Source organism: Cajanus cajan, chromosome 5 (genome assembly GCF_000230855.2).
Source record: "Cajanus cajan strain Asha chromosome 5, NIPB_CcT2T_4, whole genome shotgun sequence".
Classification (NCBI taxonomy): domain Eukaryota; kingdom Viridiplantae; phylum Streptophyta; class Magnoliopsida; order Fabales; family Fabaceae; genus Cajanus; species Cajanus cajan.
In genome coordinates this window covers 4,988,241-5,002,049 of record NC_138521.1, presented here as the reverse complement: position 1 = coordinate 5,002,049, position 13,809 = coordinate 4,988,241, and the positions used below count along the sequence as shown (strand labels likewise).

Genomic DNA, 13,809 nt, shown 5'->3' with positions numbered 1-13,809 from the left:
ATTGATGCCAGTAGTAATCAACCCTAAGATATATAGAATATTAAATTCAACTGTTGAAATTATTTGCTATTAATTAGTATGTCCTTATTAAAAAAAAGTGAATTGTTGACTATTTGTAAAGCTTTTTTTGGAGGCCACGATTTTTTGGACCCCAAAATTGGTGTCTTTTGCTGACAATGACTTCTTCAATGAGATTCCGGTTGAGGTATCCTCCTCAAGATTTCTCCTCCACTTCTTGCAACAAATATTTTTTTATATCAAGTCTCAATATTGATCACGTATTTAAAGAACAATGTTATTTTAATTTAATTTAAAATTTTAACTTCAAAAGTTAAATGCATAATTATATTAAAACTTTAAAAGAAAAATTTTATCACTTGAAATAATCTTATTTATCTTAAATAAATTAATCTTTTATTAAAAAAATACTTTTAATCTCTAAATATACTAGTAAAAAGAAAAAGTTTGTGATAAAACAAAAATTTCTATAAAAAAAAATGGCCAGTTTGTGTGTGTTTGCTAATAACCATTTTTTTAATATGCTTTTTCTTTTTTAAATTATTTCATGAGGTTAAAAAACTATAAATTGCTTTTTAAAAAGTTGAAACGAAATACTCACTATATAACAATTCTTTTTAAAAAAAGTGCAAGCAGTTGTGACCACTTTTAGTGTCACATAACTTTTTATATAAAAGACTATTATTTTTATATAAAATGTTTGATACCATATTCAATATTATATACAATTATCTTTATTTATTACATATATATTTTATCCTTCATATTTACATATCTGAGAAATATTCACTTTAAATTAAAAGTGATAATAAAGTAATTTGAAATACTTTGAGAATTTTCAATATATCATTTCACTTTTTCTTCAGTATATTCAAAAAAAAAATAACAAAAGTTGTTCTACTTTAATTTTACGTAAAAAAAATATTTTCATCCTCTAACTTTATTTATGTTTCAATTCGGTATTTTTTTTATAGTTTTTCTTTAATCTTCTCTAACTTTTTATTGTCCATCAAATCCGTCTTTCTCAATCTTCTTTTGTTAAAAAAAAAAAGCTTTTTATTTTATTATCTTTTTTATCAACTCTGTTAATTCGATAAACGATGCTCATTTGTTCTCCTACATAATTTATGTCATTATTATCTAGTTCTTTTCTTTTTTCTTATGTAGATTAGTGAAATTAGACTTAAATAATGACATGGTTAATTAGACCGTCTACATTTGTTTTTATTTGTCTATTTTGTTTTTTAATAACAAACTGATACTTTATTTCAATATGTTTCTTATTTTCAACTATTCGTAAAAAAATTATTTTCTTATTTTCTTTATAAATTTTGAAAACAAAAATAAAAAGATAATAATTTTGTAATTAAAAAAATGAAAATATAAAATGATAAGAGAAAAAGAAAACACAAATTAAGGGTCCTATTTAATTAGTGGGGGGCAAATAAACCCTAATAAAAAAACTATTGTAAAAAAATATAAGAATCCAATTAGTTATATAGTTGATCATTAATATCTCTATAGCCCCCACTATTTCATTTTCTAAACTAGAACAACCACAAAATTAAATCTTTTGAATCATTGTTGTTCTATAATTTATTATGGTTAGATTTAAAAAAAAAAAATATACAAAACAATCATAAAAATTTAGGAATTGCTTATTTCATTTTTAAAATTATAAAACATAAAAAAATTTGATCTCATTTTAACATAAATTTATATAAAATAACTTTAGATTCAATTTCAAATCCTAATTAGTAAGAAAAAAATAATTAAAAAGATACCATTTAAAATAATAAAACTTCTCATGTAAGATACCATTTATGACAAAAATGCAATATCCTAAACTTAATGAAAGAAGACAAAAAAAATCCAATTTTCTCACGTACCAAACCAAAGCCACTCCCAAACACGACATGCTCGAGCCTCCATCTCCAAAACCAAAATTCTCAAACATCCAATCCCAACATCACACAACTCATACCTTCTGTCACACTCAATCTATGTTCCACCTTAACCATACATAGATTTGTTTTCCCCAAACTCCGACTATCACCATAAACTATGCTAGAATTCAAAATCAAATATTGTACATGAGATGCGAAAGGCACACATATAATCATTTGCTTAGCTAGGGTGTTGAAAGTAGTATTATACACTAATAGTGTACAAGTAACATTTCCCTGTCTGATCAATAATAATAAACTGTTTTGTTTCGGCATCCTTTTGCAGCTGAAATAGAATCTGCTTTGTTTTAGCACAAACAACAAAACTTTCGACTTCTTGTTACTTCAACACTAATCACTAGTCACGTAACGCGCTTTCTTCCAAGACGTGTATGGCCACTATTTAATTATTTGTTTCTTTGCTTTTTTGATCATTACCAGCTACGTTCAAATAAAACTGCATGACCATGCACTTCAAATCACAGCTTATAAAAATGATGATTTTTTTTAAATATTTTTTATTGTTTACTCCTCTACGCTAATTACTTTTTACTATCGATAAAATATCCTAATCTCTTGAGTTAATATATCCATCTTAATGAAAAATATACCTATCAGAAACTATTAAGGAGGTATAACTCATTTTTACGATCTCTCCAAATATAAGGTACTAACTATCTCCTTAATGTTGGCTACGTTAAGGAGGAAAATAGAGAAAAAAAAGTATTTGCATTCAATTCCATTCCATTTACACGATTCAGAGAATGCATTAATTTAGGCCAGCAATTGCGACAACTCATTATGGCTGATTGATTTCCAAACTCATGGTCCCATGTTAGATAAAACTAAAATCTAATTATCTGAGCCCGCAACTCATTAGTCAATCTATTTGATTTTTTAAATAAAGTTTTGGATTTAATCAATAAAATTCATTAATTAACAACATAGTTGATAAATATTTCACTATAAATTATAAAATATAATATTATTGGATTAAAAAAGTAGTATTTCTGCCTAGGTAGCAGGTGAGAATTAGAATTTAGAAGGCTCTGTTTCAAAGTGGGCACATGCTTTACCACCCTTGTTTCTGTAATTCAGCTGTCAGATTCCCCTAAACGACAAAGAACACCCAATTGCCAGCATTTTCTTTGCTCATTTTCATTTTTCACATTCTTAAGTCTTAACCCCACCTTTATGTATTTAACCTAACCTAAAGCATACTACAGTAGTACTAAACACAACACACAAAGGCGAACCTAAAGCAAAAGTTCACTTTCATCCACCGCATACTCACCACATTACTAAAAATGGAACAACAAGAGGGAGACACGTGGACAATGCCGCCGTTCTGGGCGGCGGAGCACCGGGACCGCCGCCGTCTCCGCCGCTCTTACTCTCTGCTACTCACCTCCACCTCCCTCCTCTTACTCTTCCTCGTACTGGTCCTCGTCTTCTCGCTCATCCTAGTCCCCACGTTGCACTCCTTCGCCTCCAACATCCTAAGACCTCGTACGGTTAAGAACAGTTGGGACTCCCTAAACCTCGTACTCGTTCTCTTCGCCATCGTTTGCGGCTTCCTCGGAAGAAACAACGCCAACGAAACTGTAACACCACGTTCCCATTACCACAATCACAGAACCTTCTCCAATCCTTCCACGCCGCCACCGCACTGCTATCACTACAACCACTCTCACACTCCTTATCGTTCCTTTAACAGGCTCAGGAGCTTCAACTCCTACCCCGATCTCCGCCAACAGATTGCCGGAGAAGAACGCTTCCGCTTCTACGATGACACCTTCCTCCTCCGCCACCACCCTCAAGACGGAGAAATAAAAGAAATGGTAATTGAGCACGTTGCCACCGCTCCGCCGCAATCGCCGCCGTCGCAAGCTGTTCGAAGAAATGTCATGCCAGCGTCTCAAGTGGAAACCATTCAGAAGCACGAAGAAACCGATATAGACGGGAAGATTTCACCACCGCGGTCGTCGGCGGCGACACGACCGAAAAGTGTTCGTCGAAATTTCAATCGAGCGTATCAAGTGGAAGCAATCGAGAAACATGAAACAAATGATTTACCTGCGATGGATTCACCGCAGCCGTCGCCGCCGTCGACGAGAACAAAAGGTGTTCGACGACGAAGTGCATACCGAACAAATCACGCGGAAACCATCGAGAAACGGAAAACAAACGATCTAGATTTGGAAAATTCACAATCACCGCCGTCGCCACCGTCTGCGACGCAAACGAAAGATGTACGACGAAGTGTCAATCCGGAAAGAAATGATATGGTTGTGAAGAGTTCACCGCCGTCGCCACCTTCGCTGCCGGCGGAGGTGAAGACGGTGACGGGTAAGAAGAAAAGAGGGATTGGTACTAAGGAGTTCTTGACATCTTTAAGAGGGAAGAAGAAAAAACAAAGACAAAGAAGCGTTGAAAATTTTGATAGCATTCTACTTGTCGAACCATTGTTTCCACAACCGCCACCGCCGCCTCCCCCACCACCTAGGGTTTTTCAGAACCTATTTTCTTTGAAGAAAGGGAAACACAAAAAAGGCCACTCTGTTTCTGTAGCAACAGCAAGCGTATCAAACAAGAAGGAGAATTCCTCCTATAATGTGATGACAACCGGTAATGAGTCACCATTGATTCCTATTCCTCCACCACCACCGCCGCCGCCGTTCAAGTTGCCGGCGTGGAAGTTCCGGGTGAAGGGTGACTATGTTAGGGTAGACAGCATTGGTAGTTCACGAAGTGGGTCACCTGATCTGGATGAAGCTAGTGTGGACACACCAACAACTAGTACTCATGATGAAACAAGCCAATGTAATAGTCCTTTTGCCAGAGATGGTGAAGATTCTGCAAGTGTGAGTGCACCCTCGTTGTTCTGTCCTAGCCCTGATGTTGATACCAAGGCTCACAACTTCATTGAGAGCTTCAGGGCTGGTTTGAGGATGGCCAAGATGAACTCCATGAAGGAGAGGCAGGGGATTGGGAGGTCCAATCTTGGCCCTTCACCTAACCATGAATGGTGAAGATGTTTTGCTTTGTTTTTTTTTTTTTTGGATTTTTCTAAACAGTTTTTTCTTAAAGTGAATTGTTCACACACATGTACATAGGGTTTAAATTCGTATAGAGGAATGAGAGGAGTGGTTCTTGTGTAAAAGAATTCTGACTTGTAGTTGTTGACTTGTTGGAGTGCTCTTTTATTCTGGGTGGAGTGGTTTACGGCTTTACGCTTAAGTATTTGGATGTTGTGACTGTATAATTTGGAATATTATTACAGACTATAGTACAAACTTTATTTAATTAATCAATGGACAATTAACATAATTCAAATTTTAGCTCACTGTAAACTAGAATTTATCCACTGAATAGACTTGCCATTTTCATTAATGTTACAAGTACATAGTTTAAAGTTCGATCAAATAAGGAGGATACAAACTTCAATAGATATAACTATTATTCCAAACAAGAATTTACTCATTATTCCATACAAGAATTTACTCGGATATAACTATAAATTAGGAATGCACAAGAAGCAGAAGTATAGACAGCGTAGTGAAAACTGTCTGTGCCAAGAAGATTTGCTTAAAAGAAAAGTGCTTTCAAAAAGCTTATCATTTCCTCTGAGCTAATTGTTTGATTAAGTCAGGCAGAGAGTGCTCTTGCTCTACACTTCGAATCCATCTGGCTTTGATACGGATCTGCTCGATGCTCAACTTCAAATTCATAACGATGGAATGGTTCATGTGACTGGCAAAAAATGTTTCTATTTCATCTGCTTTTTCATCACTGTTAACCTGTCACAGATCATGAAATTCAAGGAATGAGAGGTTTCAAATACGAAGGCATATAGATATTGCCACGTTTCATAACTTTGGAATTGGCACCATATAGTGTAATAATTTACTCAGTCTTCATACTTAATTCACATATTGTTACTTAAGATATCAATGCCAACAGCCACAAAAACTCACAGGCTGCCTGCCATGAACAGTTAAATTGCTGTGCCTACGTTGATCGATTCATCAAAACCAAAAACTCACTAATTTAAAGTTTTCTGACATTCTCTGCATTTGCTTACCAGTGGGACTATTTGCCTTATGAAATTGGTGAGTAAAAGTCCAGCACCATATTTGGCCAATATTCTTTCCCAATTATCCTGCATTTGGTGTCAAACGAAAATGAGACCATAAAATCAAAATAGATATGCACTGGTTTTAGATGAATCTCAGAAGTCAGAACTTCTTTCCAATCTACTCCTACTCCTATAGACATTATAAGTTAAATATTACGTACTTGTTGCTGTTAAATATTTTCCACAGTTCAAATATGGTGAATTGGTAAAGACAAAACAAGAATAACTAAGGGAACGTTTACTTCAAGGTATCACATTTCATTCCCAAATTGTTTTCAATCGAATGTAATTTCCGGATATATTTAGAAAAGGTGTTTGGTTATATTATGATATTCCTGGGATAATCTTTTAAAATTTAAAATAATTTAAATAAAAAACAATTAATTAAGAAAGTTACAAGCGTTTTAGAATGTAATTTCTCATACTTCCACCCCTCAACATGGGAATAAACTTCTAGAAAATACAATATGATAACTTTCCCAGAAATAAACGATAGTGAGATTAATTTTTGAAACTCGTAACGAACATGGAAATATTGCAATCCCATAATGCATTCCCATGCTTTCATTGAATTTTTAATCTGGGAAACAACACACTCAAAGAACTTGTTACGATAGAAGCACACACCTTCAACCATCTCCAAGCAGCTTCACTGCCTTCCATGCTTATTCCCGCTAGTACATAAATCATATCTTGATCTGGAATCTAGGAAGATTTCAGATAAACAAAGGTCAAACAAGAAGGAAATTCAGCTGCTTATTACCGGAACTTGCATAAGAAAACTATAATACCTCATCAGACAGCAAAAGATTCAGAACCTCTATAACTACATTTGGATCTGCACTTGATGCAATACAACCTGCATGAATTTATAACGAAGATATTTAATCAAGTGACTTAGCGCTTTAGCTACTGTGATGCTGGTTATGGAATTTGAGAAGTTGAATTCAGTTTAAATGCTTGGGTCATACGTAAAATTTTTTCCCTTTCTTGCAATACATCAGTACTCCTATAGAAACTCAACAGGGACTCCAATCCAGTCCTATTTTCGGTGGTAGTATTCCTCATTACAGCTACATAAGCAACCTGAAAAGTATTTTGCAAATATACATGTAAAAAAATAAGTAGAATCAAAACAATGATGCAATGATATTGTCAGAAAAAAAGAAGAAGAAGAAAGTTGATGTTACCTTTCTAATGTTGGCTGGAAGTAGAGAAGTATTTCTGTCATCTAACAAAATCTGAAAGCGGCGTAATGCTTCTTCCTGTGTTTTATCATGATCAAAGGTAGCCAAGGCTTGAAAAACTTCTCCTCTCAAGAGTGAAATAGAATGATCTTCACCTGATTTAGAATCCCAACCTAACTGTCTGCACAAACAGTAAACTTAAGCTAGTATGTCATTTTCCTGTAAGAGCAGGCAACAGATTTTAAAAGGATTCTAATGAAGTATTCAGAAGATAAAACATAGAATTAAGGAATACAGGATCAATTATCAGGTTGGATACATAACATTATGCATACAAAATTCTCTGATTTTAGATATCGGTATCCCTATAGACATATTGATTTTATAAGTGCACAACTTTTATGGACAAGGCATCTATAAGCTCCAAATTGGATATAAATTCACGACCAAAGTAAATATTCACTCAAAGAAAAAGTCCAATCATGAAGGTGCTTTATTTTGAGCGAAAAGGGAAGAACCCTACTAAAATACATAAAATTTAGTCTTTACTCTGCAGAAAACATGAGAAGGCTGATAAAATATTGCTTCAGCTCATTTACTGAATCTGGAATGGCATCCATGGAGATTTTCAGCACATCAAGACAAACCTGGCATGTAAATTAGTTCTAAAATCATGTTCCTACTAATAAACGCTGAAGTTAATAGAAGTAGATTACACAATACAGAAGTTCCACTTACGTTGATCAGCTTGGATACAATAACATAATCGAAGTCTTTCCTATAAACATCCATCAACATAAGCAAAGTTGATAGTGACTGTTCACAAGCCTGGCAAAGAGCGTTACCATCATCCAAAATGCCTGTAAAGTTAAAGTTTTTTATTCACAACTTGTAACTGATAAATAGGTATAAGAAACTTATAAAATTAAGTTTTCTTCAGAATTGTACTGGACCTCTCATACATATTCATTTCCAATCATGCAATGGTACTTAATTACATACATCATATTCTCTCAAATATAACATGCCTAGAAAAAAGATGTATCAATGGTTTCTATTTATATATTTGCGCACACCAAATTTATCAGTAGGCAGCAAGCAGTTCTGTTGTATGGCTTTCCGCAGCCGAAGTGCAAGCTTGTCTTCATAGTTTACCCTATAAAAACCACTCTGATCAACATTAACTTTGACCCATATATTTTCTTGACTATCATCCTCATACTTCTTTTCATTTGAGTTTGTATCATCTCCAATAGATTGAATCAGTTCAGATATGTCCACCCTTCCATGGCTTGTCTCCAAAAGAAATTTTTTCTGTCTTTCATATGAACCGATAGACATGGTTATAGGAACAATCCATTGTCCATCAACAAGTTGGCAAAATAAAAGGAATTGTGACTGCAAAATCAAATGCTACATCAGACAGTCTCCAGTAACAGTTATGTTTTAAGGTGAAATTTGAAAAGCATTGTCAAAGTAAATGGTACTTGTTAGTTTTGATAGAAACTTCATAATACCTGTTTGAATTTCAAAATACCATCTATTAATTCAACATGAATGACTGGATATCCTGCCTTCTTTGTCCAAGTGTTCATCATTAAGTTGGCTGGCACACCAGATATCTCTGAAAGAACATTCCACAGATCTTCTGTTTTTGCATTCTGAGCTTGATATCTTCCTATGTATGTGCTCAACGATTTCTGGTTGTAAAATAAAATATAGAATTCAGAAGGATATGCGCATAGAAAAACAAAAATCATCACCACTTTCAGAAGCTACAAACTACAACTAGCAAAACTGCATGCTAGAAATCCTAACCCTTTGTTTCCCTTCCAAAGAAAGGCTTATTTAAATACCATATTCATGATATCAATCTTGCTAAGAAAAGGCTACTGGAAAGATTATTTCTATTTCAAACATAAACTAGGTTTAAAGCACAAATTATTTGCGGAGATAAAATACAAGGGATAATAGGGGAAAGCACAGTTAATAATGCAAAAAGAACAGGAAGGACCAATTAACTATTCCAAATGGTTACTTAAGCATTCTGAATGCTCAACGCCATTCCAGGAATGGCTATTTTCGGTCTTTCACCTTTAGTTTTGCATCATTAGTTGATAATCTTGTTAATTTTCTCTAAATTAATTCCTTTTCAAGTTGGTGGATCAATTTAGGACAGCAAGTAATAGTATTCTGAAGAAAGTTAACAAAGTACATAAAACTCATTTAGATGAACATCATTTATAGATTTGAATGTAACCTGAAAAGTTTGACATCTTAATGTGGTATAAAGATAGCTTGGCATTTCAACATATAAAATATAGCCACATTCAAAGAAATAAAAATCTTACAGAAAGCAGCATATGTGCACTTTCTGATCCTGTTAGTCTTCTTATGTAAAATTTGCAATGTGGCTAGAAATTATGCAAGTCCAAATTCAGACAAAAAACATTCCAGTTTAAATTTAAAGTAATTTACAAGAAAAAGTTCCAAATCTAATAAACTGTTGTAGTAATATCCAATAAGTACGTAAGGGAAGAAATAAAAAATAGTCTCCTAAATGCAAAGACAATGCTCCACCTCAACAATTTAAGATTTTAAACAAAGTTGTGTCTATTGTTACCTGAAATGCAACATCTCCAAGATAACCCTGCAACATTCTAATCACAGCGGATCCTTTATAATAGCTAACAGCATCAAAAATTTCAATAACTGAGCGTGCATGGTGTATTTCTACCTGAAAATATGCCAATAAAAAGTAAATTAAACCAATAGATTGCTTGGTGCAATAATGCTTGACAATTACATTTGTAATGTTACTACCCTTTTCTTTAAAGAGGGGAATAAGACACAAACTAAAACCCAAGATTGAAAAAAGTGAACCATGCAAGGCATAATTACAAATATTGACAACTTCTTACCTCGATTGGATGTGATTTTTCTAGGGCATCCATTCGTAAACCATCGGCAGCATCTAGAAGAAACTTACTCCAAATGTTCCACTCTGGAAATAAGATGTCAGTGGCCATATAACTTACCTGCAAACATGATGGCAAATTTGAATATCATTCACAGATGGTTTGTTAAATAAAAACAACCAGGTTAAGAGAACCAATTACCCATGTTGCAAAACCTTCATTGAGCCATAAATGAGTCCACCATTCCATAGTTACCAGATTGCCAAACCATTGGTGAGCTACTTCATGTGCTGTGACAATTGTTATCTAAAGGTAACAAGTGAAGACTAATACATGGTTGATTATAATTATGCATTTCATGAGCATAGTAAATGAACAATAATCATAAGCCCAATAAGAGATTCCACATCAACTAGTGATAAGGTCATACAAGTCATGAGCAATCATCATTTTATAAACCGGTTTAGGGTTAAGTCTAAACCTACATTCTAAGATGATGCAGAGACTGTCTTAGTGAATATTAATTGTTGTTTTGTTTAACAAGTCACCTACTGTTGGACCGTTATCAAACTACTCGTAGATGTTCAGTTCTACAAATTTTATATTTGAGATATCCAGTATTTTACATGAAGGAAGTGTGTTGAAGATTACATATGAACTAGGTATAAGGCCAAAATATTGTATATATGTGAGGAACAATCCTCATCTTACAAATCGGTTTTGTAGGGTTGAATTAGACTTAAATGCACGTTCTAAGACCTAAAAAACACCCACAAAAAAAAAAGATAAAATTTTCAATGCAAAGATAAAAATGAGGTATTAGAAAGCTTAGCTCTAACTTACTCTTTGCTTCTTGGCAGCTGTAGAGTATAGGTCATGGTAAAGTAGTTCATTTTCACGGTACACAATCAAACCATAATTCTCCATGGCTCCACCAGAAAATTCAGGAACTGCAACTAGATCCAGCTTAGACAGCGGATAAGGCACTGAGAAGTACCTAGATGATGTCAAAAACTTTATCAACTAACATCAATGGCAGAAACTTACATATGGGGACAAGAGAAGAAAAAAACCCTGAATTACCTGAACCAAGAATGAGAATTAATGTATATTTCTGGGATTATTTCCTTTATTATTTTATTTATATGATTAGATCAGCTACTTCAAAGGCAAACTGGTCTTCCATAATTTTTCCATTGATAATAGACCCCACACTGGATCATTTACTTCTTTCTTCACTTTTTTCTCCTCATACAAGGATAGAATTCAAATGAAGGAAACTGTTATTAACTTCCATGTTTACCACATGGTCTACGAAGTCTATATGTTCAAATAAGAGAAAACAGTGGTAAACTATCTTCACCACTCATAAAAATGCTAAAAAAATTACGACTAATTTATACGACACATGATGTATACTAATGGTTGCTTGATCTCTAGATTGTTTGTTAACAAAATTAAGGTGATTAAGTTTCCATGAAAAGATTTATGCACAAAATGGGTCTTCTCAAAATAAAAATAAAAAGGGTAGAATAATTATAATTCACTTGGTAAATATGTCTAGCGACTTCACAGCTATATCCATTGCAAGCTTCCCTTGATCTTTCTTTCCAACAGCACAATACACACGAACCTTAACCCCTATAAAACAGTTAAAAAATCAATCAAAAGTAGCACAAGAGGATTGAATAAACAAGTGCATTTAGTTTATTATGGCTCATCTGCATACCATCAATAGTTGTAACCTCGTTATAGTCAAATAGGCCAACAACAACAGCCACCAAATAGGTTGACATTAGAGGAGACTTCTCAAAATAAAGAGTCTTCAATACCCCATCAAGCTTTTCATTTTCAACTGGCATATTGGATAATGCAGTTAACTCTGATGGCACAGTAAGTGTGACCTTGAAAGTTGCCTGATTAAACAATTAACGCTTGTCAAAGAAATTAGCCTGACCATTGATTAAGGAAAGCAGTAAATAGAATTACATATACCTTCAGAGCAGGTTCATCCCAACATGGAAAACACCGTCTTGCATCCACTGCCTCAAACTGAGTAACTGCCATGTTTTTCTTCACTCCTCCATCAACATAAGTGCTATTTAATTGACATTCCCCGTCAATGTAAAAGTTTTTATACGGTAAACTAATTAGAAATTATAAAAGTCAACTTACTACATATGACAGATTGTGATTGAAATGATAACAAAATCTTTTACACTATTTTACCATTTTAAGAATGCAAGTTTGTAGGATTATATACATGCGGATGGTTTGATAGTGGTTGAGATGATCATATAACAATTGCTATATTAGGCAACCCACTTATATACATAATTTGGGTTGTGAGATCTCCAACAAAAGCAAAGAAAAAAAATATCCAACACATTTTGACAAAATGAAAATGTCAATGTAGCTTTTACCTCCAACGTACACCTTATCTATATGCTACCAACTACAATGTCTTGCCTAAGAAACTAAGAAATATATAACAGAAAATAAGAGAAAAGGACGCACCATTTGTATAATCCTGTAAGTTGCTCATTGAGAATCCCAGAAAACTCAATCCTCAAGACTCCTCCAACACTCAGTGTTTCATCAAACACCAGGACTAGTATCTCATCATCATTATCCACAACAACATCACTTGGAGTGTGCTGCTGAAGAAATTAAGACCAAAAGGGTCACCAAATCCCACTACTACAAATTCACTATGTGCTTAAAAAAGGTTTTGAATTTGATCACTAAAAACTCACCTGTCCTTGAGAGTTGGTGAAGCGAATATTTTGGATGACAAGTTCCAGGGCGTTTAAGACAAGAAAATTGGTGCTCTCATTGATGGTGAGGCTAATTTGGACGGTGCCAGTAAAAGTACATGAAGAGAGATCAGGTGTTAAATGAAGTTCGTATCTTTTCGGAATAGCAAAACTGGGTAACCTTGTTTTGCCTTTGAATTTGTCTATGCTCTGCTTCTGATCCATTTTCCTCCTATGATTTTGCTCTTGCTTTCTTAATTTTTATAACTTGAAGGTGATGAAGTCTATTTAAAAATAAAGAAACATGATCATCGAACCAAAAAGGGACAGATACTTTCTTGAATTTTCAAAGAATTAGATGATGATTATGTCCACTCCACATATATTTTTTAAACATAGTGGAAAATTTTCAAACACATGATTTCATTGATTTGACGCTGTTATTGTCATGGGCACATGCTAATGCTTGTGCTTCGCAATTAGATAATCCAAACAACCAATAAAAAGGTTTGTAACTTGCAAGTTGGAATGTCTTTAACCACTTCTACATATTGCCTTAACATTCAGAAAGATTTTGTAAGTAACATTATAATATTGCTTGATAATTTTTTTTTTATTTGATAAAGAACATGTCCCTATTGAGATAAAGTGTATCTTAATCTAATCTCTTATTAAAGAATTATTAAAAAATATAAATGTCAAACTACAGTGTTAACAACATTTTATTAATCTATACTAATGTATAAAATGATAAAGTATTTGGTTGATTTTAAAAACGATTTTACCCCTATAACTTATCCCAAACCACTTACCATTCACATTCAATTAAAAATCATCCACATAACT

At 33.7% G+C, this 13,809-nt stretch overlaps 2 protein-coding genes across 6 annotated transcripts; one reads left to right on the top strand and one right to left on the bottom strand.

Annotated features, from left to right (window-relative positions):
- Positions 1 to 3,271: 3,271 nt before the first annotated feature.
- Positions 3,272 to 4,996, top strand: LOC109802610 (uncharacterized). Its single transcript, XM_083074194.1, has one exon. The coding sequence runs from the start codon at positions 3,272 to 3,274 to the stop codon at positions 4,994 to 4,996; it is 1,725 nt and encodes a 574-aa protein (XP_082930320.1).
- Positions 4,997 to 5,001: 5 nt separating this feature from the next.
- LOC109802346 (aminopeptidase M1) lies at positions 5,002 to 13,335 on the bottom strand. Of its 5 annotated transcripts, none has more exons than XM_020363678.3 (19): positions 12,964 to 13,331; positions 12,725 to 12,867; positions 12,203 to 12,305; positions 11,937 to 12,123; positions 11,755 to 11,848; positions 11,051 to 11,204; positions 10,409 to 10,513; positions 10,211 to 10,327; positions 9,913 to 10,026; positions 8,807 to 8,989; positions 8,366 to 8,687; positions 8,028 to 8,149; positions 7,839 to 7,936; positions 7,293 to 7,470; positions 7,074 to 7,188; positions 6,894 to 6,961; positions 6,730 to 6,807; positions 6,049 to 6,126; positions 5,002 to 5,764 (listed from the first exon to the last, which is right to left on the bottom strand). In XM_020363678.3, the coding sequence occupies exons 1-19, from the start codon at positions 13,186 to 13,188 to the stop codon at positions 5,582 to 5,584; spliced, it is 2,667 nt and encodes an 888-aa protein (XP_020219267.2). In that variant the 5' UTR covers positions 13,189 to 13,331; the 3' UTR covers positions 5,002 to 5,581. The 5 variants fall into 5 exon arrangements, 4 of the variants coding, with proteins under 4 accessions (XP_020219267.2, XP_020219268.2, XP_029127907.2 ...); XM_020363679.3 differs by having other exon boundaries at positions 12,725 to 12,864; XM_029272074.2 differs by lacking the exon at positions 7,839 to 7,936 and having other exon boundaries at positions 7,293 to 7,466.
- Between the last annotated feature and the right edge of the window lie 474 nt (positions 13,336 to 13,809).